General features: G+C 38.9%; 1 protein-coding gene across 5 annotated transcripts in view; it reads right to left on the bottom strand.

Moving 5' to 3' along the window:
- The window catches only part of GRIN2A (glutamate ionotropic receptor NMDA type subunit 2A), a 233,908-nt gene that overhangs the window by 23,285 nt on the left and 182,672 nt on the right, over window positions 1-27,951 (bottom strand). For all 5 annotated transcript variants that reach the window (XM_054212709.1, XM_054212707.1, XM_054212705.1 and 2 more), the window contains 2 exons: window positions 25,554-25,714; window positions 7,865-8,052 (listed from right to left, as the gene is read on the bottom strand). In XM_054212709.1, the coding sequence (XP_054068684.1) occupies window positions 7,865-8,052; window positions 25,554-25,714 (349 nt within the window). The remainder of the gene's footprint in view (window positions 1-7,864; window positions 8,053-25,553; window positions 25,715-27,951) is intronic.

Here is a 27,951-nt window from a genome sequence, read left to right as displayed (position 1 = left end):
CGTGACTTGGGAAAACAGGCAGATTAAGCACAGACTATGACAGTCCAAAACAGCAGTCAGAAGTCCAGGACACGGTTTGCTTTTAAAAGGTGTGCTGCATTCAGCCACCCCCGCAGGAAACACCACCAGCAGAGGTCTGGACAGTGTGTTTGATGGAGGGAAATCGAAGAAATAATAACAGTGATGTGACTTTGGAATTAGCTCTACACATGACAGATGCTTCTCAAGAAGCCATTAAATAAAAGTTAGGGGAGGGAAGAACAAGCAGCAACATATAAACAGTGATTACAGTCAAAGCATTGACCAAGTGCAAAAGGAAACAGAAATGGTCCTTGGGAAGAATCTACTATTTACTTCTGTTTCACGTATCTACATTCTCTCCAAGAACAGTTATCGTATCAGATGAGTAATTACATTAATTTTACAAGATCTGCAATTGGAAAATCGACTTTTTAGTTTTGATTCCCTTATTATCCTCCAGATGATCAAAGTAAATTGCTAAATAATTTGTTTTAATGTTTCTATCAGCACTAAAGTTTATAATTCACTGAGTTCTTATTTTTCTTCTTTAAAAGACAGGTGTTTTTCTGCCCTACTTTAACCATGTAGGTTAAAGCCATAGGTTGCTGCCTGTAATCACTGATGGTTCACAGGCTGCCTCAACTGCTTCCTTAGGTACTCTGGAGGAGTATTTTCATCAAGTTCTTGCCTTAATTTTAACCTATTTAATTATTCTCACACACAAAGGGAGAAGAAATCTATTTTATATGTCCCTTCTGGATCCAGAAAAAGATTTTTAACACTTCACATGCTGTTGGCAAATGACGGTTTCCGGGTGGTTCAGAGTGCCAGCCTGTCCCTTCACCTCATCGCAAACCAAAACCTGGCATGGAGGCACCAACAGAACATAAAAGAAACAGCAAACCTAACACAAGCTGAGGAAAAAAATAATCTAATGGCGGTTTCTCTGGCAGTGGCAGTTCTAAAATGGCCTACTGCTCTTTTGAGCATGGGTGAGAGACTGGGTTCCCGCAGTGAGATCCATTGCCCAAAGGCACCACAACCACCAGAGCTGTGGATCCCCAGTGCCGGACACGAATGCCAGTCCTGCAGCAGGCGTAGCAGGCAACTAACTGCAACTGCATGGAAAGTCACCTTCCTCTGACTCCAAAAAACATTGCCTCGCATGAATGAGATTTTTCTGGAAAAATAAATTCCCTGCTACATTGTGTTGCTTCACACACTGCAACCATCCCTATCTAAATGTAGTCTGCGTATTCTGCAGGAGCGTGCCTAGGGCAAGAAAGAAAAGGATGCTCTGTCCAAGGAAAGGATGCTCTGTCCAAGCGGAGCTGCAGCCTGATGTCTTTGTTGTTTCACTGGTTGAGTATAACAGACCTCTAGTGTCAGCACATCCCCAAGGTGCAGGGCAGGAGGAGGCCACGCCGGCAGGAGATCACAGTGCATGAGACAGAGCAGAAGGTGCAAAAAGAAGCAGGCTGGTATTGACGGTATAAGGGTGGTGACTCTTGCGCAAAGCGCTAACCTGAGGTTCAGCCTGAGGAGCCAGCATCCAAGTAAAGGAAACTGACATATAACTGTTATAGATCTTGAATAAAAGGGTTAAATATATACTTCCACACTAGTCAGATGTAGGGCATCATCTTCAAAAGACTGTGGCGGCACTAGCAGAATCATCCGTTTATTCAGACTGGACAAAAGGCAGTTTTCAAATTTAGAGACAGACTGTTTCACACTTACTCTGGTGAGAACTCCCACTAAGTGATGGAGGAGGAAGGTAGCACCCCATCACTTGGAGACCCTAACGTAAAAGGGTCTTTACCCTGAGTAGAGGAGTCAGAAGCCAAATGGGTTGATGTGTATTTGGTTCAATAAGCTCATCAATTTCAATTTGACCTAGTTATACGACCCATACAGCACGTTTCGTAAAAGAGATTATATAAAAGCACAGCAACTTTTTGAATTCAGTCTGGATCCCACAAAACAATCTCTCTTAGTCTCATTTTCTGAGATCCCCCAAAACAATCTCTCTTAGTCTCATTTTCTGAGTTATTTCCCCCTGTAAAAATAGCAAGAGGAACACAGATGACTGACAGCAGTAAACTTATTGTGAGCTAATGACTGCACTCTGCATGCCCCCATTAGTTAGGGATGAATTAACGGAACTGCTAAGCACGACTTTCAATATTACAGTCCCTCTAACTCTTGTTCAGCTACACAAACACCCTCCTCCTATACACTCACACTCTCCAGTCACATTTGTTCCACCCACTGCTTAAGGAGGACACTAAATATATAAACAGAAAATCACTGTGATTGGGGGTGTATTCTGCCTGAGCAGCACGCACTGAAAATATGTCCTTATAATCACATACGTATTTCCTTGGTCTTTAACAGCCTGTGTGAGTCACACTGCTACACTTCCTTATAATCTAGACAGCGATTTGGAAGGCTTATGCTAAAATATGAAAAAAATAGCGAAGAGCTTTCCTCTTCCAGATGTAAGGGGGCAAATCTTATTTCCACAGTTACCTATTACCCCTAAGGAGTGAGAAGCAATTATCCACCCAGGAGAATAATTCTTAGTGCACTAAGCCATCCTAAAAGCACATAAAGATTAACCAGAACTGGAAGTTATTAGGAAGTGGATAACAGACTCTGTGGAAACTCAAACCAAAACCAGTTTTCTTCTTTATATCTCTGTATCTCTAATTGCTCCACAGGTTGCAGCCTTAAGGGTTAAGGGATTAATCCAGCTAGACCATCTGCCCCTCTTTTCCTGGAGATCTCTTCCCAGACCTTCCTTTGAACTGAGCCCATAACCTGCAGGTAGCGCAGTAGGTTACAAACACCTCACACGCCGTAGATGCTTGACCTGGCCAGCTGGCTGGTATCCTCCCACTCCTCCCCATACTTGCCCTCTTTACCCAGCATTTTTCTGTTCCCTGTTTCCTTCCATTTCTGCTGTCATGCGTCTTTTATCCCCCTATTTCTGTTGCATCCCCCACAGCTAAAGGCCCCTTGCTGTCTTTCTCTCCATCCCATGCAGACTCTGAAGCCCTCTTACTCTCTTAATCCCAAAGCAGCTTTGTCATTTGCAGTTCAATAATCTCATTTGCTTACAAATGAAAAAAAAAAATGGAAAAAAAAAAGACAAACTAAAAATAGAAAGACGGAGAGAAAGAGAAAGAAAAATAAGTTCTCCTCACCTACTAGGTACCAGTGATTCTCTTCCAAATCCCCAAGACACGATGCTACAGGTTTCAGAAGCAATATCTTTCAAACTACTTTGCAGGATATTTTTAGCAAAGTACCATTCTGCTTTAAATGGCACCATGGAGCCCAAGCCAGAGGAATATCAGCAATACCTGGGCCTTCAGGCAGTTGGCCAAAAGTTCCTACCATTGAAGGCTGGAGGAACATGGGTGCCTTCACAAATGTCGCAGTCCAGCAGTTACAGACTTGCTAAATTACACAGGCTGTGTGCCTGAGCCTTTGCTGCATTTATCAAACGGCAAGCCAGCACAAAAAAAGCAGTTGACAGCTGCTAGGGTAACATGCTGGATTCTGGGTATGTCAGCCTGCCCAGCTGCTCTTTACAGAGGTTTATAGAAGAAATCAAAGCACGTATCATGCGATTCTTCAGTGCACAACATTTCTGTTCTGACACTTTCCTGTGGCTGTGGGCGGAAGATCCAAACAAAATGATGGTGCTGCTTCTTAGCAGCCATATCATTTGAGTTGCTTTTGAACTCCTGGGTGCTTCTATTTCTCCACAGAAGATTGAGAAATAGTCTTCTATGTCTCAGTAGAAATATATTTATTTCTCTGTTAAAAAACAATGAAAGTTTTGTCTCGTGACCACAGCAAGCCAAATAAAAGCACAACTCCCACTGTGCTTTAGAGAATTACACTGATCGTCAGCTGTTTTAAACAAAACTGCAGATGCTAATCATCAACTGGAAGCTTTTGCAGATAATGAGATGTGATGTACAGAGCCAGAAATTCACTAGTAATACACTTCACTCGTATCCTTTTATATAAGAAAAAGCAACTCCTAACATTTTATATTAAAAAGACTCAGTGTTCCAAAGCAATGAATCTTATACTAACCTGCATATTTATCTCAACTTCCTGTGAACTGGGCTATGTATATGAACCTGCACAGACCAAGTGATAAAACATTTTGGGGATAAGTTGATTTTTGAGACAACTAAGTAGCTATTCTTCAAGTTCCTCGGCAACTCCTCCCCATCTTCCTTCCCCTTGTCTCTTTTCCTCTTTGTTATATTAACAAATTGGGCATCTTGTAGCCTGCATCGTTCCACAGACTTCAGAATCGCTTTCACACTATAATTGTTAATTGTCAGTATGATTTGTCCACCCAGTAGAACTATCCTCATGTAGATACATATAAACCACCCACTCTAAGCTTAAAGTTACCCCTAACACAAACCTACATCCCTCTGTATTTAATTTTCTTCCCAGTGCCAACAAGATAAAAAAGAGGGTTCAAAGACATTGACTTTAACGCAGAAAAAGCACCGTGCTTTGGAAAGTATGAAAAGATGCTCCTACATTAACAAGTCATTAATGCTTCAGTTGGATGTTTTATATCAGCAAGGAAGAGGGAAAAGGTTCCCATCCACTTTGTAAAAATTTCATTTCAATGTGTAAGTGAACTAACTGCCTTGGATAGGAGAATAATATAGAAGGAGCAAGGAACAAATATCAAATGAGAAAAATCACAGCAGAAGGACACAATCAGAGGAAATTGAAAGCTTTAAAACACATTTCAAAAGGCTATCTCAGTACTGAGTAAAAGACAGATGAGCTCATGTTTTTTTGTAGGTGCAATCAGACAGTTTTAAACAAATTACTTGGTCTTACCCAAATATCTAGTATCATCCAAAGGGTCTCTCTTCTTATTAACATAACATTCACATCAAGAAATTGTGTTTGTTCAACTCATTAGGATTTTTTTTCTTATAGTTAGGAAACTCATTAGATTTATAATCATTCACTGAAATTATTCCATAATGTGATGAATGTTCTATTACATATACTGAATAATAATTCAATACTACTAGGCACTTTGCTGTTTTATAGTCTTAATCTTAGAGAAAAATAAATTCTCTAGAAGCTATACATATGAATGAAGTATTTCTGCCTTCATTTGTGTTTGCCTATTTACTTAAACAACCTCATTCAGCCTCCACTGAGGCTTTCCCAGGAGTATCATCTTCAGATGAAACTTTCCCCCCAACCATACTTGCTTTTAGTCTAGATAACTTCAAAGAGATTTTTAGTGATACAGCAAAGTGGTGTTGGTCTGAACTCTGGTTTCATCCCTTCTAATTCACCAAAACACAGTTCTGTAAATTCATAGCTAAACTCATTGAACTACTGAAGTTAGATGCAGATTACAAAATCAGGTCATGCTAGTTCCAGGCAATCGCTCTTTACATTTCATTTCTTGGTGTTTTGTTTCAGCTCACCAGCAACATACTTTATAAATCAGTAGAAGAAAGTTCAACCTCAGTACCATTAAGGGGGTTTGGGTTGGTGGTTTTTTTTTTTCTTTTTTTTTCTTTTTCTTTTTTTCCCCTGTTTGTTTGTTTGTTTTCCTGAAAATGATCATCTAGACCTATGAGACAATGAAGTGAGACAAGGTAGCAAACATTTCTGGGACTAAAGGAAACTCGCCTACAATAATTCCTACACATCATGTATGTCCAGCTGCTATTCTCTTTAATAGTGCCCACATCATTTTCTGAACAAATTTAGGGATCCTTTACAAGAGAAAATGAACCTTTTAGCATTCATGGGTTGTTCAGAGTACCTTCTAAAGGTATTGAAAAATACCACTGAAAAAATGACAAACACATTCACAATCCCCATGGTTTGCCCAATCAAACTTTTACTTATCTTCTGAAGTAATATCTGAGCAAGATGAACATGGGAGCTGACAGTTCATGACAAGGTTTCATTCACCTGAGTGCCATCTGTATCTATTGCACTTCTATAAATTATTCATATGGAAGTTTTAATACCGAGTTTCGTAGACATTTCATTTGTATTATTTTTGGCTACTAAAAATGGGTTAAAGATATAAGCATTCACGTGCCACGTAAATCCACAGTTCAAAGTGTAAATATGTGATAAGATTTTTTTCCTCTTTCTTCCCATCCATTTTGTTTTCTCCCTGATATTCAGAAACAAAGTGATGCATAAAACACAGTACCTTTGGTATTTTGACGAGCTTTTTCTTGAATAGCTTGAAATACTTTCCCTTCTCTTTAGTTTATTTTCTTTCTCTGTGATTTCATTTCTTTTTGTTGGATAAGAAGTATCAAAAAGGATGAAAGAGTAAGCATGAAGAAATGCTTGGTGAAAGAATGAAAACTTCAGCGATACTCTGGCAACATCAGGAGGGGTTAGCCCACAACTGAGAAAGACACCTCAGATCCTCCTTCAGGCTACAGAGGCATTTTCTTCCTTAGTATGGGACAAATAATTCAACTTCTCTGATTCTACTTCCCCATCTAAAAATGGGTCAGAATTACAGCAGGCATATGTAATTACTTGAAACCTAGCTATTATGGGTCATATAGTCACTCCTTAGCAGAGGTAAGTGATGTTTCTTCCATAAGCCTCTCTAAATCCAGCAGATCAATAATGATGACACTAGTATCTCTATACGTACAGCAGACAAAATGCATCAGTCATGATGATTACATCTCTTCCAGTCGTTTAGTATTATAATAGGAATGTAATCCATGTGCTGGAAGACTAACACACTCACTGTCTCCAGTATGAAAATTAATGTCTTGCTCTTCATGGAACAGGAGGCCACTATGCTAAGGTCCTGCACTTTGCCATTCAAACTGTCACATTATAAAGAAATTTGCCATTCTCTGTCTCAATGGCATGCTATTGGTGATCTTAAGCGCATATTTATTCTTCAATAAAGCCCTCTTTTTCACTGTCAGAGAAATGCAAAATTAATACATGCATCTATGTAATAAAAAATATCACAATGATTATGTAACACACACCATATTCCCACCTGATGGAGGATTTTAGTCAGTCATAACACAGAAATTTTTTAAACCATATTTTTATTTGCATGCACATGTGAAAGGCTTGAAGTTTCACTGTGGCAAAGAAACATTTCTACAATTAAAATGTAGTTCAAGCCCTATGTGGAGAGCAAGTCATTATTACTGTCTACTAATGTATCAAAGATGTGCAGTAAGTTTTCTTCTTCAGCAGGACAAAAGTGCCAAGAGGACTTAAAATTCTTCTGGTTTTGTGTTAGAATGAAAAATAGCAGTTTGAAATCCAATAAAACTAGTCACCCTACTTCAATATTGTAAACATTCTTTTACCAGAAGTTTAAATTAATCCACCTTAGATTAGGGATCACTCGCACCAGTTCAGACCTGAGCGAAACACTTTTAAATAGCCAAACAGTCATGCTGAAAGTTAATTCATCTACCAAGTAAAAACTCCTCAGGAATTGCTCAAAGGCAAAAATAAAAGAAGAAAATAAATAAGTTTAGAAATGCGCTCTAACATTGAGGCCAGCATTACTTCGTGATGTATATCAAAACACTTTCTGAAAATAGATGCAAACGTCCTTGGTGGTGAGGTGAGTTAGAACAGAGTGGAAGAGAATTCCTGTCTCAGCATCGAGAAATAACGTTACTCATTTGTTTTGCATTTGTTTGGGTTTTTTAAAGACTGTAAGAGAACAGTAGTAAAAGGCTCAGAGCTACTAAAACTGCATTGACTGTGCATGCCTAGAGAAAGAAAAGAGAGGAAAAAGGTTGGTCCCTACCATCTCCAACGAACTGAAGGAGGGCTAGGTCAATTTGTCTCTTCCAAGGTGATCCTTTCTGAAGTGCTATTCCATAGCCCGTAGTGGCAAAGATGTATCCACTCCCAATTGTGACAAGTTTGCAGCCTTCGTCTCTTCCAGCCTTGTAATTCAGCACTGCTGCATCATAGATGAAAGCATCCAACTTCCTGAAATAAAAGAAAACATTTTACAAACCAAATCATTAGGGACAGCTGTTGTCAGACTTCTTTTGTCCTTGATGTTAGGACCCTGTTGAATATCATATGGATTCTTTGATATCATTAATTACATATCCTGCTCTGCTGTATCTAAAATTAACAAAAGGCATCTATTTTAGTGAGGGGAAAGTAGGACACATAGTTTTGCATTTCTATTTTAAGAGATGCTGTTAAAAAATACCGAGCAGGAGAAACCCAGCTACAAAATGTCTTGCCCTGTTATCTTTGTATCTTTGCTCTCAAAGTCTCAAAATAAATATCTTGAGGTAGAAAATGATGTCCAAAAGCAACACAAATGACAACAGAGAATTTAGAATTGAAACAATAATAACCAATTAGCTTACTTAAAATAATGAATGAGACCGAAAACGTGACTTCACCAGTTTTTCACACACACTATTATTTTATGTCTCTTTCCAAAAATAAACAATGGAAGTGGAAGTTAAATCCTTGCTAAAACAGAGGAAGGTGTTGGAGCATATCTGATACAACTATCTAAATCCTGCTTAAAAATTATAGAAAATATTTCTTCATGATTCACACTTCCAAACATACTATTTTTGTACATGGAGCACAGCAGGAATAAAGGAAATTCTTGAGGGGAATTTCAAGCCTTTTTGCCCACCTAGCTAAAAATGGAAGAATGGGATAATCCCATTCTCTAAAGTGTACAGGGAACACAACACAATAAAAGAAAACAAAACCAGCAAGGAAAGGAGAAGAGGCAGTGTTCTTCAGGGATAATGTTTAAGAAGTACTGTAAAGCAAGTTTTAGAAGAGACAGGTGCATGGGTATTTCACGAAATAAAAGTGCATATAATACATGCCAATAAAAGTGTATATACAAGAAGAGGAGGCTATTTGGAAGAACAATCACTTGCCAGCAGTACACATTGATGAAAGACATTCTTATACCTACAAAAATTCATATGCAATCCTTAAAAGCAAAAAGGTAAAACTTAAGTATATTTTGTATTGCTGCCCTCTTCTGCCGCCAAAACCTTTAAGATTTCTACTACTTGCACAAGACTAGCAGAATACAGAGGAAGTAGGATAAAACTATCATCTCAGCCCAAACCCCACTAAATGACACACTAAAACAAAGTTATTGCACCCCCAGTAACACACTCTCCCTTTTCAACATCTTCACCCATTTCATAGGAGCCAGAGGAATGGGGAGGACACAGCTACACAGTCGGCGTCACAGGCTGTCGTAGGAGGGGTCTCACCCTGCCACCCTCCCAGGCACTGCCGGCACTGCCTGCTCTGCCTTTGAAGAGCCATAATGCATTTCTACTAAAATTTTCTGATGGGATGCAAATGCCAGAGGCTGGCAAAATGCTGTTCATGAACAGTTGGGAGCTGTCTTCATGGAAAGGGAATTATAAAAATAAATTAATTGGGGCACAAACAGGTACAAGAGCATCCACTTCAATTACGTACCAGTTGTGAATCCTGTTGCTGTTCCAGTTTTGGAATCATACTTGCCATTAGCTTAAATCAGTTTATGTTGATAAAGCTTTTCATTCATATACATAGAACAGAGCAAGACCTAGGCATATCAGATTTTTGCTACTGACAGAAAAAACCCAAACTTTCACTCATGACATAATTGAATGTTTGTTCTTAAATAATCATTCAACAGATTCATACAGAACTCTAACTTTTGTGGAACTCTAGACCAGATAGCAAAAATGTGGCACTAAAAAACATCCCTATCCATCTCAGGTTAAACCAAGAGAAACAGCAGGAAAGAGTGAGGTTGTTGGATTTTGTCTGCTGTTATGAAAAAGTGAAGTTCCTGTCACTACTTTCTGTACTTTATTGCTTCCTTCCAAGGATACTTACCCAAACAGTCACCATTCAAGTCATCAAACCAGAATTTAGTGAAGTAGTTAATTTAGAGAATGTACAGGTGGCTCATGCAACCATTAAAAGAAATAGCTGGGCCATCTTTTTTTTTTGTTTTTCCGCTCTTTCCTAAAACTCAGTTGGTGCAATCCTCAGCTTAAAAGTCAGCTTAGCTCCATCAATGCTAAAAGTCTGACTCTCTCCCTCCTTTAAATGGGTACTTAAACATAGAGAAAACAATTGCTAAACAGCTAGAGGGTGATATGTCACAAATTCAACCCAGAAATAAGATACGGCTACCTAGCACTGAGGGTAGCTAAACTGGAAATAGCCAAGAGGCAGTTGGGGAGGTTGGGGCACTGCCCAAGCCTGCAGCCTCCAGCACAAGGCCAGACAGTCTTCTAAATGATGTGCTTTGATTCAGCACTTTGGAGACAATCTTTGGTTTGTGTAGAGAGACAGAACAAAAATCCACGTCCTTTGGGTAGGCACACAAGGGGGAAAGAAGAAAAACTCATTTGCCATACCCTCAACAATTCTGATCTACAGCAGGCAATTACCATAATCAATACAATCCAATCTCATGCTTGTATCTGTGGGGAAGGAAGGATACCTCCCCCCTCAGTGGATGCCTTTGGCTCAAGCAAGGGGTTGGAAGGCAATGCTCCTCTCTGTGGGTACTGACACCGCTGCAACAAACCAACCTAAATTAAATACACTCTGGAATTTGGCATCTGTTTATTCTGGGATTTATAGTTTTGCAGTGTAGGCATATAAAACGCATGCTGGTAAACAAAAAGAAAATATAAAGAGTCAGCTCGTCTTCTGTCAAAACAGACTCAGTCAGAAACACAGAGGGAAAAAGATATATTTGCTAAAGACTCCAGGGCAAAAGCCTTGTGCTACCTCAGAAATCACGCTCTACACTTGCAGCTCTCCTCCTCAGTTATTCAGCAGTTTAGGAAAACCTTGGGACAGAAAGACAAGGAACAATCACAGTTTCACTCACTCGCTCACTGTGCCCCCCCCCCAGCTTCCCTCTGGAGAGGCTGGCATCAGCTGCAGTGCATACACACAAGGAAAGCAGGTTCTGAAGATGCAGAAGGCTTTACTTAGGGGTTTTCTCTATACTATTTCTATAAGGTCACAACAAATCTCATTACGCAAATCAATTTAAAAACATGAGGTACCTTCTTTACAGATGCTAAGTGCTGAAAGGTTCTGCTATCAGTTGCTGCTCAGTGCCCAAACTGTAAACCAAAAACTTGATTGCCCTGAAAAAGTCTTTCCGCAAATACAAACTCATACTCAGAATATATTTTCTCCATTTCCAACATAAATCTTATAACCTCTCAAGGTTTAATTATCTCTTCACCACGTGCTGATTACAGAAGTACTATTCCTTGCAAAGCGAAGCTTCAGAACATGATGTACCTCTGCAGCGTGGGCAGGGAATAACGAGCCACGGATGAAACTCTTCGATGTTAGGGCACCCAACTCTTCCCTCACTAGGCGGTGAATTTCCTGACATCTGACTTTTTAAGAACTTCCAGACAACTTTATATGTTCCTCAATAAGAGTTTCCAAAAACTGAGACAGCAAAATCTGGCCAAGTCCAACAATTTGGCCCTTTTCCAGTTGTTTGCAAGGATGGCAGAGAGCATAAGCTCGGGACAAAGGCAAAGCAGGCATTTGTGCAGGCCAGCAGGCAGCTGGGGCCGCGGAGGACTTTCCTTCCTGCCATGTCCATGTGGGGAAAGCCACAACTGCTGTTCAGCTTGGCACTGCCAGACGAGCCAGGCTGTGTGTGTGGCCAGTGGCTGCTGAAGGCAGTAGCCCGTCCTTGTCTTGCCATTCTTGAGGCAGGACTGGGAAGCCTGGAGCTGTGCTCCAGCTCACCCTTTTCTTCTTTCTCTTCTTTTTCTACAGAAGGACTGTCAAGTCCCAGGATCTTTGTTCTTCTGGCAACAAAATTCAATTGTGCCACGGAGCTTTGTATTGCTCTGAGTGCCGACTGCTCTGCTATTTAAGTTACACATCCTCTGGAAACCAGCTTGCACGCACTGAGTACAGCACCCCACATCAAGAAAGGCTCAAAGCCTCTTGCAAACCTTAGTCACATAAAAATGAATCAATTAACTTGTCATTTCAGTGCAGCCACTTTAGGGGGCAAAAAGCTTTGTCACATTGTGTAGGTTTAAATAAACTGCTAAGAATTATTAAAAAGATGAAAGAGAACTACAGAAAGTGGAATGCAGCAAGAAACAAGATCTGTAACTGCCACGAACTAGCCAAACACACCGGGCATCTTCAACAAATGCAGAGGAAGAGGACTACAGTGTTATGACTCATCTAAGCAACTGGCAGGTTTGTAAACTTCCTCTGAACTACTGCAACAATCCTGGGTAGAACAGAAAATAAATATTTTGGAATGTTTATATAAGAGAGCCTACAAAAGCAAATGTCCTTCATTACATAGCAAGCACAAAGAGGAAAGGGGGTGGGGAGAATTTTAGCTCACACAGCATAGGAGAACACCAGGTGCTATAAAATTATGAATTGGAATAGTTCTAAAATAACCTGAAAGAGCATTACTGAATGTAATAATTTGAAGCGGGAAATCTGTGAAAACCCAATGTGGACAGTCTTGTATCTAAACGTTTATGAGTCACCAAGAAGTATAAGAGTTGAAAAATCAAAATAGCTATTGCAAAAGCCCATTCTCTAAAGTGTTGCTGTACACATTCAGAAAATACCTGTGTAAAGAAAATTAAAGTTAGAGGAAAAGGTACAGAAAAGTAATTTCAGAAAAGCTGAAAATACTTCCCTATAATTTTCCCCATCTTTATTATTTGCACATACTTTTCATTAAATTCCTACGATAAAAATTGATTAGGAAAATGCCCCTTTATTAGTCATCGCTTCTTCTTCAACAAGAGAAGTGTAGCTCACTTGGAAAATGTTACTTTGCTTCCTTAAGCAACTACACGATGCTTCAGGGATTTTGTTTTCTTGATGGAAAGAAGAGGGAAAAATCTAAAATGGCAATCTGCTCAGTAGCTCTGGAGACACAAACAGAAACCCAGCACACTAGAAATCAATCTCTTTTCATTACTTTGTGTCCTGTTATGACTTGTGTCATAGGATTCAGAAAAGGAGAGGGATGCTTTAACGCAGTCCTGTTTATTCACATTCTTCTATTCTACTGTCAAGCACTAGAGTCTATGGAACAAATAATATTGTGTTTCCATTAAGGATCAGAGAAACTGAAGCATGACTGAAGTCACTTTCCAGTTTTCAACTACTGCAGTAAATCCAAACATACAATATGTATAGCGGAATTAATTTCTTGCTATAGTGGGTACCATTCAGTGCAGTGTTCATCTGTCAGATCCAGGACATTAACTTCAGAATCAATTTTTCGCACTCTCATTTCTTTATGTTTTCTAACACCCCAAATATGTTCTTTTCATGGCCAGAGGAAAGCTGTGTATTATTATTAACACAGATTTGACTTACACAAAACCAGAATGCATGTAATGTATGAAGTGCATCATCATAGCAATTTGCTTGCACTGCATTTTGCTGTAAACAGCTATATTCCAATTGCAATGACTTTTCTACATTATTTTTGACAAAGGGTACCTTTTTACTCAAATATGCACCTTCTGGGGCTTGTTCTGGAAAATTAAAGGGTCGATTACATATTTAAGAATAACTATTCCTTATAATTTATATAAATGTTATTCTGAGGAAAGATAGCTAATGAAATCAGATCTATTTTTGAAATTTGCCTAGGTGAATTAAAAAATTAAGAGATGTTATTTCTCAAATTTGCTTGTAAATAAATGCAAAAGAGACTACAAAGATTATTATATAGCAAGATTACATAGCAAGTGTCATACCTGTTTACTAAGGCTCCAGTAGTGTCTTTTGAAAGCACAATATTTGAAATTACTGTCTTATTCCAAATATCAAACTGCAATTCAGTGAATCCTCAAACAATACTTTTAACACCACCTTTTCCCTCCCGTCTTTACCCCCACCCCCATCATCAAGAACACTTTTACCTATTAAAGCTTTGTCTTCTAAACATAATTTTGGAGAGACACAGATCATTTTCAAAACAGTCTGCAAAAAGCACTATTTTTCAGCTTTTTTGCTTTTGAAAATAAATCGCATAGTCTACAGAATAGATGCCTTATGTGACCCTTAAAGTAGCATTTATAATTTGATATTAGGCAAAAAACCGTTATCCACTTAAGGCTGGATTAAACATAAGCATATATTTTAGAGATCATCAATACCATTGTTGGTAAGGCAGCAAGTGCAAAAGTACTGGCTTTAAAATAGGATGGATTTACATTACAGATTTACTGATGTATTACAAATTTAATAATTTACATTTTATCCCTTCTTTATCCACAGAAGGCATAAAAGAATGTATGTCAAGAGTGCACAATAAGAGACACAACGTCATTTGTGCATCTTTAAAGCTATGTCCAGGGGATCTAGTGCCAAAAGGTCACTATGGAATGACACAGCAATCAAAGGGAAAGAAGGCTGCTCTGAAGATGAGGCTTCAATGAAAGTGCTCTAAAGTGACACTTTGATATTGCTGGAGCAAGAGAAGCAGAAATTTAACCTTTAGCATGATGGGCTGATGATTTCTTTTTCCCAGTTTTGACTAAAATGCATTTCAGGTTATCTGACGGCACTTCATCACCACCACTGACTTTATCTTTTAGCACATATTGAAATAGCTCCACGCAGATCTTAAGTTCACATATACTGGATGGATTTCTTGACATCTTGACATTGCTAATTCATTAGGGGAAAATTTAACAACCACCCCCTTGGAACAACGCAGGTTAACAAAGTTTAACCCAGTTAAATGATGAACTCATTAGCAGGGAATGAGCTTTCAACTTTTCTCCCAGCTCAAACTGTCCTCACTTCAATCTTCACACAGAAAACGCAGACACAAAATTCGAAAGAGCAAGCTCTGACAGACATTCACACCATCGTGAGAGATTGTGGAGGCTTCACCTCACCTGTCAGGGCAATCTCAGGCTGCCAGAAAAGCTGCTGTAAACCTTCCTGCATCACTTGGCTGTGGGTACCTGCGCGGGCACAGTCACCCCCTCACGCACAGGAGCTCCCCTGCACCACCCCTCTGCCCACCCACCTTCCCAGGCCCTGCAGCATTTCCCTTAGCAACAACAGAGTGGAAAATTTAGTGTGCCTTTATGATTAATTTATGCAATGGAATAGTGTCCCACTTCAAGTCTCAGAAGCCACGCAACGAAGTACTTGCAAAGCGTCAGTTTATCAAAACACAAAATTTGAAAAGTCGAGTAGGGGGAATATATTTTTAGATTAAAGGTTTTGTCCCAGTTACAATAGCATAATGAAGGATAAAATCAGCACATTTCACCAAGCACCTGATCTCGTCCCCAAATCAAATGAATACTAAAACTTAGAATAGCTTCTTCTCAAAAGAAGAGGGGTTAGATGGGATATAGCTACTTTCACCTGTTCATTTTATTTCCAAGTACTTTATAATATTTAAAGACATTACATAGATAACTGCATTTCCTAAAAAATGGTAATATAGACACAGGAGATAACCTTTTTTCAAAAAAAATCAGAAGAGCACTCAGGTACTGAGTAAAGGAATTAGAAACAAATTACTATAAATTATTTTTTTTCCTAGAGGCAAGTTGCCATGGTCCAGTTGAACAGGAGAGACAGGCTGGTTTTTAATTTAAAAAACAAACAAACTAACAAACACCCAGTGCATTCATCTTATGGCCATGAAGAAATTCCTGAGAATGTGACTCAGCTTAAAAGGACATAATGATGTCTGCTTCTGTTTAGAGATAACTTGAAACTATGGAGGTATGAACTTCCCCAGGCATTTTGATGAGTGCCTTCTCAGATCCCGATAACCCTCTAAATGCCAATAGTAGTATTTGCCTGTTCTTCAAAGCCTGTAAAAAACAGCCTCCCCCAGAAAGTCCCCTGGAACAGCACATTAGGTTCTACCCACTCTGTTATTTATTTAGACTTTTCTATAAATGTGGAAGAAACACAAGAATGTGAGAATAACTGCATTTCCTGAAAGGACGGCAAGTGATGGGGAAACAGGCATCAGCCATTAGAAAAACTAGTGCCAGAAAATCCGGCCACAGATGGAAATGCCATAGGAAGTCTTTATCTCTGTGCTGCCAGCTTGGTGGCACTGCGTAGTCCAAACCGCACCCTGCTCACTTTAGCAGTAAAAGCAGGAAAGCTATGCTGATTCAGGCACACATTGCTTTAAAGCTATTAGATTTCAGAATCCATACGTTAGGGAACAGATCCTCTGAAGAATGTGCCTAGATGGAGCAGCAAATTTAAATGTCGTCATGTCTCTGCAGTGTTTCAGCACAAATAGCAGTTGCCAGTTGCAAACCAGCTTTCCAATTCCTAGCTTGGGTGACTACAGTCGTAACATCAATTGAAAATCATTCCCCTCAGAGTGTAATACCAAAATGAATATTAGAATGAACACTGAAACAAATATAAGATTGAAGTCCAAAAGAAAGCATCATAATGTAAATTGAAATTAAGCTACCCCAGCCATCTGATGCCAAACTAAATTAAGGTATTGATTGTGGAAGTTGCCTGAACCTGGCCAACCAGGCGAGAAAATACTGAATGGGCCAAACTCTTTAGCAGAGATCTTTTATTTTTTTGTTTTTACAGAATGTCAGGAAGAAAATTGTTATTCACACTATTAGCTACTTCAGATGGTTTTAAGGAAAGTGTATTTCTATTTGTACAATAATTTAGTACTTACTGTCAAAACTGATAGGGATAAATAGACATTCTGGAGCATGGCAAACATTGTGCTCTTCCAGGTAGTTTTGGATCTTTGTTTAGTGCTGCTCAACTTACAAGTTTCCCCAGAGGTATATATGGTTTAGGAATATCTATACATGGGCAGTAGATCCTCACTGGCTTAGACTTGGGTACCGACAATCTATGATACTAGTAAAACATAAATGCTTAAGGAGAAATAAGAGAAACTAGGCATGTATGGATACTATTGTACCTGAATACATCTTCTTGGCTTCAGATGAATAGCTATTCCATGAGCTACGAGGTTGTATTAAGACCCGCCATATGTTCTACAGTTGTGATGCTTTCAATTTGTCAGCACTAAAGAGTACTAAAGAATAACAAATTTTGAAAGTTTTTTACATCTCTATTTCCAGTACAGAAAGTACGCAGACATAGGCATGATACTCTATATAAGATGTATGACAAAAGTTGCCTGAACTCATCAGTTCTCCAGAGGTGGCCTAGCTCGGTTTCAGATTTCATTTGACACAGAAAATTAAAGTTCAGTTCAGCTTTTTTCTAAGGAGTTCCCATGGCCCTGCCTCACAGCTCTATTGATTTTTTTATTTTGTCTTTCAGACCAGCTGCAGAAATGGATGCTTCTAAGCATCGATGTCCAAAAATGTCCAAAAGTTATATTCAGAAAAATGGTCTAGCAGGTGCCTTTGTACAGAAGTACAGCAATCCAGGAGCCAGTTAAATCAGTCCTCTAAGCTATTCTATATTCCTGACCATTAGTTATAACTACCACTGACAGTGAATTATCTGAAATATTAATTTCTCATCTTATGTCACACATTCACAGTTTGGATTTATCACCCCCTTAAAGGAATGGTCACCTGGAACAATAATTTGCCCTTTCAGCGCCTGACAAAAATCTTTTAAATTAATATCCTACAGATCTGATGAAAATATAGATAATAATTTTCTTAAACATTTCTCCTTAATGAAACAACATTTAGGGATACAAATTGGATTCATTGCTCAGTACTTTACTTCTGTCTAAAAAAAAAAAAGTCTAATTTCTATCTTAGATTATAAATTTTGTTGTAATAACAGCAAATGCAGATTCAGGAAAATATTTTTTCAGTCACATGGGAAGAAACAAGTTTCAGATTCAGTAGTTTAACCTGGTGAATTTTGAGTATCCCAAAAGATGTCTAAGGCTTTCACACTTTGAAAGAGCAGAACAACATTCCCTCCTCATTAAGACCAGTGCATACTTCGACTACAGGCTGTTGTTTCAGTGACATGTTAAAAATGTGACTAGAGCAAAGACCACTCATCTCAAAACTCGTTAATTCAGTTGCTGTATTTGGTTTTTTAATCCTGTTTTTGAAGCTTGTGAAAAAACACAAAACCCAAGCAGGCTCAAAATAGAAGTCTTTGACAAGTAGGCCATGAGAAAGCAGGAAAACATCATGTTCTTAGAATGATAGCTGGATATTAAGGATTTGATACGTTATTTTAAAATTCAACTTGCATAAAGTAGTGCTTGTGCTAAAGCTGTCTCCAGCACAGTTTCTTTCTTCATGTATCGTAACAGGCATCCAGGAGGGTTGCAAGCAATAAATTATTATAGACTACAGATATCCCATGCTGCCTCACTGACCTTTCCCTTTCTCCCTCAAACACGCTTGAGTCTACCATCTTTGGCAATTTCTTAAAAATTTGGTGAAAGAATTGCTATATGTGCTGTAACATTAGAAGTCTAAGAAAATAAAGAAAATCCTCAATTACAAATACTGTAAGGTGTTGTCAATCAGGAACAGTCAAAATATATTGAGCCACTAGATTAAAAGTTTAAAAATGTATGTCTTCTGAACATTTCTTTGAGTTCCGGTTGCAAGCTTTTACTATCTGCTCTGCTCATTATACATAAGCTCATCTGCTTATATCATACATATATATATATTATCTTTATTTGTATGAAAAATTAAAATATATCATTTTTCTCTTAAACAGGTAATTTCTCTCATAGCTTTCCCTCCTCTTTTTAGGTGAAAAGGTATGAACCACAGAAAGAATAAAAACTAGCAAGTTTGATGAAAATTTTGATAAAAACTTTTCTGTAAAAATAAGCTTAAAATACTGCAAAAAATATTGAAATTGTTTTTGCATCCAGGTGGAGGTGTCAGCTGGCTGCCTAAAAGACAAGTTTGGTTTGGTTTTAATTTTAAGTACACCACCACTTTAACTGACAGACCTAATTAACAGCAGGACCTGCTGGGCACAATGTGAACTGTGTCCCAGCTGCCAGCAATGGCGATGTTTGCCTCCTGGTCATGCCTGAGCCACGCGGCAGAAGCTGCCAGCACAGCCTCTGACCAGTTCGTATCCGTTCGGCAACAAACAGAGTGTGCAAAGCTGTGAATTGGACGCAATTGATAAGCACTGTAGGCACAACAAAAATCCAATTCAGGCCAATGAACTTAGAGACTGAGGGTTAAAAGGGCATCAGAGCCTTCTAGGGTCTTTTCTTGCACTTTCTCTGCTAAGTACCATTGGATTCTAAAAAAAGTATTAATAATCATATTGTCATTTTCACATGGGAGAGTGTGCTGGCAGGGAGGAAATAACTTCTCATGCCATCCCCACTGTTCAGTTAGATATTTCAGGTGTTTCTTCTAGCATTATTGTTCGTCATTAAAAAATGCTGAGGAATAGAATCATCTCACATTCCTACCAAAGCGACTAGCACAGGACATGCCTGCAGGCCGAGAGCATCTTCTCGGGGGACAACTCAAAGCAACATTCTTTCCAAGCAGCTTCATATTTCCGCCAGTATGCCACAGACGACCGGGGAACAAGGTATTAAACTTGATGTGTACAAACTACCAAGCATAGCAATCTTTAACAGGAAGGCAGATGGAGTCCCAAGTAAACTTCACCATCAAATCCCTGAATATATAGCCACAGCTGTGGCTGTAAATAAAAACTGAAAACTGCTCGCGACAGCGAGAGGGTCTGCAGCTGTACAAGGGGCTGCTTGCCTGTGGAACACAAGGGATTCATTACTGCAGTTTCCTTGAAAGAAGCTATATTCTCGGCTTTTTTGCAATGAAAGTGGAATCAAGTCCTCACATCAATATGCTACACAGCATCAGTTAGACCATCTCTTTTCTTGAAACAAGATATACACTGTGTGATACTCAGCAGCAGTCCTCATATCCAATCCAGGAAAATTAAGTGAAGAAAAAATTAGATGGATTCATGAGTGATGGGCAATAGACAAGTGAAAGTTTCCCATTTTACCTCCGTAGTAAAAAGAGACTCTCCCAAGTAAATTTTCTGATTTCAGCCATTAGCAGTTAAATCCCAGACAATATTCCAGTGTAGATATGCTGGGGCAAAGCTGAGAACATGAAATACATTTCCAATTTATTGCCATTGTATTTTCTCCTCTTGACAGTTTTACATAATACGGAGAAACACTACATGCAAACTCAAAAGCTATGAGCTGATACCACCCACACCGAAGAATTACAAAGGTAAGGTTGTTTTGCTTGCAAAAAGATAGCATCCTTTAACTATAACCTCTTCTGGAAAAGTATAGCATAGCAAACAGAAGCAAACAAACCCAAACAGCCACTGTAAACAGAACACAATAATTAGCTACTTCCTATTCAACGATTTATTCTCTCTTAAAGAAGAAAAATCAATAGGATCTGTCTCTCTGATACAGAAGATTCTAGAAATGTAGATTAATTAAACATAGCATAGACAGAAATGCTTGCAATGCATTTTCAGAACTTTATTTGATCAATAAGCATCTAAAGAACACAGAGGAGCCACCACGGCTCTACCAGAGCTGGACTGCACTCACCAAGAATGCATTAGCTAATGTCTTACAGACTTTACTCTTTTGAATAACACTCAGGAAGATAACTGCTATTTCTGTTTTCATTAAGGAAAAAAAAAAACTCTAGAGAATTCCTGAGCTGCTCTCTCCTGCCTAAAGAGCAATCTGAAGCCCTGGAAGTAGCACAGCACATGTGGTTCAGCTGATCCCTTCTATGCATGAAATTTAGGGAAGAACACTGGTACGTTTTTTGACAAGCTTGTAAGATTGTGATTACTTTCAGTACTAAATTGCATTGAAGTAGGTACAATATTTTGCCATTTTGAAAAATATTTAGTAGTACTTCAATAACAAGATGCATTAATTTTGCTCCCTTTTAATAGGCCTGGTTGCAAACCAATACCTTTAATTAATACATGGAGTACAGAAAGTTCTGCTGTTTGTTCAAATGGTGTTTCAGTGGCTTTCTGAGAACTGTATCTGTGAATCTCAGAAATAAGACAGTATTGACAAGAGGTAGATATTATTGAGACTTTATAGATATTTTTTAAAAATATTTTCAGAAACAAAGGCTGATTTCTTATCAAACAAAGGGGGAAAGCCACTATAGCTGATAAATTTGCCTTCACCATCGATAGCAACAAACCTTCATGAGTAAGCTGAGTAATCCTCCCCCGCCCCTCCATGGGATTCACTTGAAGGAGCAGGTATAATGCCAATGCCAGTCTAAAGCAAAAAGCTTACTTCCATTTTGATTTGCAGGATTTCCCAGTTGATTCCTTTCTAGAATGATCTTAAACATTTCTGATGCTAATTGAACAAGACAGGTCCAAGCCTATTGCCCATGTAGTGAAGTTGTTTGTTCTAATTAAAAAAAACAAATGCAGATGCTTTCCTTGTAAGCTAATTTTTGAAACACTATTAGTTTCACCCCTCAAAGATGAAAACACAAAGGGGCTAGGTATTTTGCTCAAGGCTTCCTGGACACAAACATGTGCACACTCATCTCGGCATGTACAGCAACACTCCAACAAAAGACCTATGTAATCCCTACACCAGACAGGAAATAAAGGCAGAAACATCTGTTATTTTGTACAAATTCCTATACGTATTTCTGCCCTTGAGGTTCTTTCTGGCCGCATTAGCGACTGGACTCAGGCAGATGATTTTTCACTTCTTGTGAGAAAAGCAAGATAAAAAGCCCAGTTAGTTTTTTTAATTTGTTTTCAGAATGAGAAAAGGGACATGAGCACATCTCCAACAAAAAAGAAACCTTAGAGAAATATGGTCAACTGAAGCTTTATGTTTGTCTCCTTCCTGCTTTCTCCTTCCAATTCAACTCAATAACATTACGTATTAAACATGATGGTCTCAAAGACCAAGATGTTCCCAATACATCCCTATAGGCTAACACTAATTAAAGCTGATCAAAAGACTTAAGAGTTTGAGATGCCATAAAACCAGACTGAACTGTGACAAGAGGCTACTTGAATAGTTTGATTCTGTTTAGACCAGATGCCACACGCGTAGCATTATTCAGTCATTAAGTATTGCCTGATTGCTGGTATTTTTTGCTCCACCTTAAAATTAGAATCATACACTATACATAAGGAATTAAAGGGGATAAAATCTTACGTCTTCAATTAAGCAAAAGCTGTTTTAAAAGTGAGATTGGAAATACATACAGGTTATACAAACATTCTTCAGGAATGACACAGGTACTATTTATTTTGACTCACAGCAGCAGTATCAACCAGACAATCTGTGCAAGTCCTTCCCAGGTCTATAGTCTATGAGTCTAATTACCAAGTAGTTCATCTTCAAAAAGCTGTGCAGAAGCAGCAAGCTTTATGATATGTAAGGAAAATTGCTTGTTGTATGCTACCAAAGAAAAAAAAGATAAAAAAAAGATAAAAGTATAGGAATAGCTTTGACAAGAAATAAAGATGAAAACAGACAAAAGAGCTGTAATAAGGTAAGCAGAACACACACATACTGAAGAGGAAAGCAGAAATTATGTATTTGCTCAGAAGCAGCATGAGGAAGGAGGAACAGGTCATCCCGAAAAGAGCAGCGTCAACATAGGCTCCATGGGGCAAGATGTATTAAAAACCATAGGATTAAGCAAAGCTGGGAAGCTGAAAGCTTGATCAAGTCTAGATAAGGATGACAGGGCAAACTTTACGTGGAAGAGAAAAACAAATCTGGTAAAATAATTCCTGAGGGAGAAAGGAAGAAGATAGAGTGCAGGTATATAAAAATGAGGAAACAGTTATGTATACTGAGGAACAGAACAGAAAATTTTGTAGAAGCGAAAAATGATATTTTGAAGAACATGAGTCTGGAGAAAAAGAAGAGGCAAGCAATTGTAATACACTACCAAATACCTCTTCCTGCTTTTCTATTGTCCTCCCTACGGAAAATGCAAGTTATTCCAGTCCCACAGTTTACAGTCTCATCTCTCTCATTCAGGACACTTTTAGCTCCACAGATCCCTGAAGTGTCAGCCACGGGAACTGCCATCACATCCTCACCAAAGGTCTTAGCAAAAAGGAAAATCTGGGTGGGCTCAAGGTGCAAGTGACGGGTGAGGATGACGGAGCCTGATCAGTTTGGTCAGCTAAATGAAATCATCTTTCCAGGGAGAAACCACTCTGAGGCAAAAAGAAGGTACAATCATGCTGCCTGATCTGTAACCGAGTTTACTGCCCACAATTACCACATTGATCGGGTCTTTGCAGAGTCCTTGCTCTGCAGAAACTGAAGGCAGAAAATATGTAAGCCCACTTGACACTACTCTCCTGCTGAGATGTCCAAACCTGCCACATAAGCAAACACAAAGTGACACTTCTATTGTGAGAAACTTCAGCAGCTGATGGCATGCTGTTTAATCCTTCTGTAGGTGCCATCAGACAAAATACTGAGGAGCACAGCTGTATGTAGCAGTTATTATATTGATCCGGAAAACACCGCACATGGCAGCTTATTTGCACCATCTGCTACAGAAACGCCAGTCACGGGGAGCACAGTAGACACCTGGGGTGTCCACACTGGGAAATCACTTAGAAGAGGAAAGAAACTCCAACGGGGAAAAAAAAAACAATCTATCTATAAAAAATGAATAGCTTATGCTGCCAAAAGGACTAAAGCTTTTCAGGAAGAGCGGCAGCTGGCACAAGAGCAGCCAGCCTGAGTTTCAGTGAATGTCCTGAACTCCCCTGCAGTCAGGTAGCCCCTTCTTTTCATGCTTAAGTGTCTGACAGGTCTCCTGATTTTAAAGCTAACAGCAGTTTTTCAGGGCTTTCAGTGGCGCAAATTGTTGGTGAAAAGTACAAGGAATATACATCCCCTAAATAAACCATCCACCCAACTGAACAAGCCCTAGCAATGGCTAAAATTAAGGAAAGATGCTTCTTTAAAAATTCACAGCAGGAACAGTAGCATTCAGTTGACTATCTGTAATGCATAATTTAGCTGTCACCCAGGAAATATAACTTGCACAGGCTCGGTCAGAGCAGGAGTTCTGCCTCCAGTTTGGAAGACCTTGGGCGAGGTTCATCTCACGTTATGTTATGTGTCTATCATAGGATGGGACAAACCATGCTCAAGGAACACCAGCTGAGAATGCCTTGAGAAATGACAACAGAGGGACTCCAGACAGCAACATGGAGATAGCAGAGGAGGAAAGAGGAGGAAGGATAACATTTTAAAGAAGCGAATGTGCACGCTAAGGAAAGATTTGGGGACTTAGGGCTTTTTTGCGTAAGAAATATATTACAATCTCCTAAATGTTTGGGAGAAGGAGAGTAAAAATTAAAAGGACAAGAAGTTCCCAAAAAAGGACTAAAAATAACAGCTTAATTTAGCATTGGAAGAAATGTGTCTGTGTTCGCTATAAATAATAGCAGGTGAGATGTGCCCTGAAACAGCCACTAGAGTAGATGCACTCAAATCCACTATGGGTAACTTAGCCTTCTCACTTCAAAACAAAACAAACCTAAACAAACTATATTGATAAATTATGATTACTGTAATCCAGTAACAAAATACACATGCTATTATCAAGCCTATATGTTTAGAAAAGATTACTAGAGCTAACAGATTCCTGTCCCCGAGATGAATACTGGTACAAGTAGTAAGGCACTCCCATGCCTTTTGAGGATTAAGAATGAAAAATTAGTCTCTTTGTCCAACCAGGCAGAATGAGCTGCTTCAGAGAGAGAAAAGGGTGGATGGCACTCAAGTCTAAATCTCCCATCTTGAGGAAGAAGGACAAGAATATTTGCCAGAATATTTACCAAGATTCCCAGGATTAGATACTATGTTTGAGACTCTCATCTCTACTGATTTCAAGAAGATCAAATTCAATACTTCAGATGTGACAGTAAAGGCCACGCTAATTAGAGGAGGGAAGAAAATGTAAGAGTAGACCTAAAAGTATACCTAAGGGACAGGAGCTTGAAAAGAAATAACAAGTAGTTGCACGCTGGCCAGGCAAACAAGCTTTGTCAGAAATTCACTCAGAGAAAGCACATTACTATGAAACAGAGTTCTGCAAAGATAAAGAGGAACTGTACAAAACATCATGTTCTGTGTTGAGCCCTCACCCAAACTCAGGCCCATCTGTTTCATCTCTTTAAATTTGGGAAATACTAATTCTGCCCTTTGAATCTATTTTATATAGGACATCAAAGCTTCTATGCAATTTTAAAACAGTCATACAAATCACAGGCAATCATTCTCCTTTCCGATATCTGTACAGCGAACTTGGAAAAAAAAAAAAAAAGGAACCATGTACTACATAGCACGCCTGACATCAGTCTGTTCAGTATCACAGTAAGTACAGATCAATATTTCTCAGTTTCTGCAAAGTCTACAGTATTCTTTAAAACTAATGGGAAAAGCTTACCCAGTTTTCAAGCTGACCAAGGCATCTTCAACTCCTTTCTGATTGTACTTCGTCATGTAAAGGTGCATATCAGGGTAGTTGTTTCTGATATTCCTCTCTGTGCTTCCATTTGGGACCGTTCCAAATCGAAAAGGAGGTGAATAATCATATGGCCTTTGGAACTAGAGAGAAATGGGAAAAGCAAAGTGTTTCAGGCATTCCAAATGTGAAGAAGGGCAATTTCAGGTTAAAAAAACCAGAAGGTGTATGAGCTGCCTCAAATTTCTTGTAGGCAAATGCTGTAATTCAGCTTGATTATACCAGAAACTATGTCTTCACACTGTCTGAATTTACAGAAACATCTACATCGAAAGTAAAAACAGCTCAGTTTTGCCACTTTAATGTGACTTTCTCCCATGCACTGCAGTATGGCAGGACCGCAGAAGCAGAGAGATACTGGAAGATGTTCCTCATCTGCTGACATTTCCCCAGAGAACCCAAACTACAAGCAGACACACTGGTAAACAGCAATCAAAAGAAAAGAGTATTTTGTAGGTAGTCATTTCACACCTTCATGTCAGTTGAGACGTTGTGGGTCCCCACACAAAGAGGGCAAAAGGATCATTTTTGCCACTTGAGCGGCGTCTAACGCGCTGCTCCTGGCTGGGTGCAGGTGGTTGCAGGAGCTGGTGTGCAGGGAGGGACAGGGTGAGGGCTGGCTTCCCTTCCACCACCGTCACTCAAAGGGAATAGAAGTTCTTGCATCTTCCCCAGGGGCTCAGCAGCTACATCACTTGACATGGAAAGGGTTTCTTGAGCTCCCGTACCTATAATCCTAGTCCCTATTTATCCCTACAATTTAAAACTACAAACCATTTGCTTGATGGCATATAGGTTTATTCTACAATTTTACCCTCTATGTCGCTATTTCATCAGCACAGACAAACAAGCCAGGGAACAGCTGCAAAGGAATAGCAATAGCTCAGAGCACCCTCAAGTTTCAGATTTGGAAATCATTCAAATAATCGCACATAAACCTTTGCTAACAGACCTGAAACTTTCATATGCACCTTTTCAATATCTCCCTTTAAATACCAAGTGATAATTCAGGATTAAATTAAAATGTTTCTTTAAGAAATAAATAAAAAAGGCCACTCAAATTAGAGGAACTATTGGCTAATGAGGAAATTCAATTGAGCATTGATAAAAGCAGTCACCCATGAATTCCACAGCAAAACGCACTCTGTTTTAACTATTGGAGTTAGAAGAGCAATCTTTATACCCTGCGCTGCAAGGGTTGCTTGCTTCCTTTGGGCTACACATGTAATACTTCTCTTGTTAAAGTTGGGTCTCAGAGCACCAGGAATTCCCAGGATCCAGTGCCAATTTGCAAAAATAATAAAAATAAGCTTAAAACTGGGAGTATTTTCAATGCCATCAAACCTTGACTGTGAAATTATTGCTGCAACAATATTTTCATGTTACAGTACTACAATTAAATGCTTCATTTTAATTAAGCATATTTTGACAAAGCATAAAGGAATGAACTCTATTTTTCTCTATTTGTTCAGCTAACAGATGTCTTACTTTTCTCATTTTCCCTTTTCACAGCTTAACTGTTTAAATTATTACTTTGCTACTACTTTACACATACTAATTGACCCATGCACTAAAATTACACTGTATACTAGTCATGGTTCTTAGTCTATATTTGCTATCTCCTTTTTCTGTTTATTGTGCAATGCTGAGACAAACCCCGCACATAAATACATGTCCAGAGATTCTACTAATAGAGATGTAGCTTGCTATTAACTTTATTTAAATCTACAGATAATTAATCCCTGAAGTAGTGAGATGGCTTCCAGTACCTCCTAATGTCTGTATCAAATTCCCCAATCAACAGAACTGGAAAAAAAATGATTAAAGAGAAACAATGCCGATTTCAAGACCTGTAAAAAGTGCTGCTGGTCCTACAGCTGACATATTTTGGAAACTCAGCTGTGGTGAGTATTCTGCAAACTCAATTCCTAATCCTGAGGTATGGCAGAGGAATTGAGGGAACTGGAAGATTATGGTGGAGTGTCCTGGTAATTTAGAAATGGAGTTTGGTTCTGATTATTCTCACTTTTCAAGAACATTCATATGAGTTTAAGTTGTTGGGAGGAGTTTCCCTCCCATAGGAATGGTTGAAGGAATTGAGGTATCTGTCCCAAATTGAACATTCATGGAACACAAAAATATTTCTGCAGGAGAGCAAAGATTAATAAAAAGTACTAGTTCATTCAAAGATCATGGGGATAACAAGCAATTCCAAGTTACGAAATAAGTCATACAAGGAATTCAAATACAGAAAATTCAGAGAGAAATGGTTCCAAACACCATCCATTGACTAGAATTTCTTGGCACAAGACACTAACCA

The sequence above is a fragment of the Rissa tridactyla genome, chromosome 8 (assembly GCF_028500815.1).
Source record: "Rissa tridactyla isolate bRisTri1 chromosome 8, bRisTri1.patW.cur.20221130, whole genome shotgun sequence".
Lineage (NCBI taxonomy): Eukaryota > Metazoa > Chordata > Aves > Charadriiformes > Laridae > Rissa > Rissa tridactyla.
The sequence above is the reverse complement of the archived record's forward strand: the minus strand, read 5'-3'. Positions and strand labels throughout refer to the sequence as shown.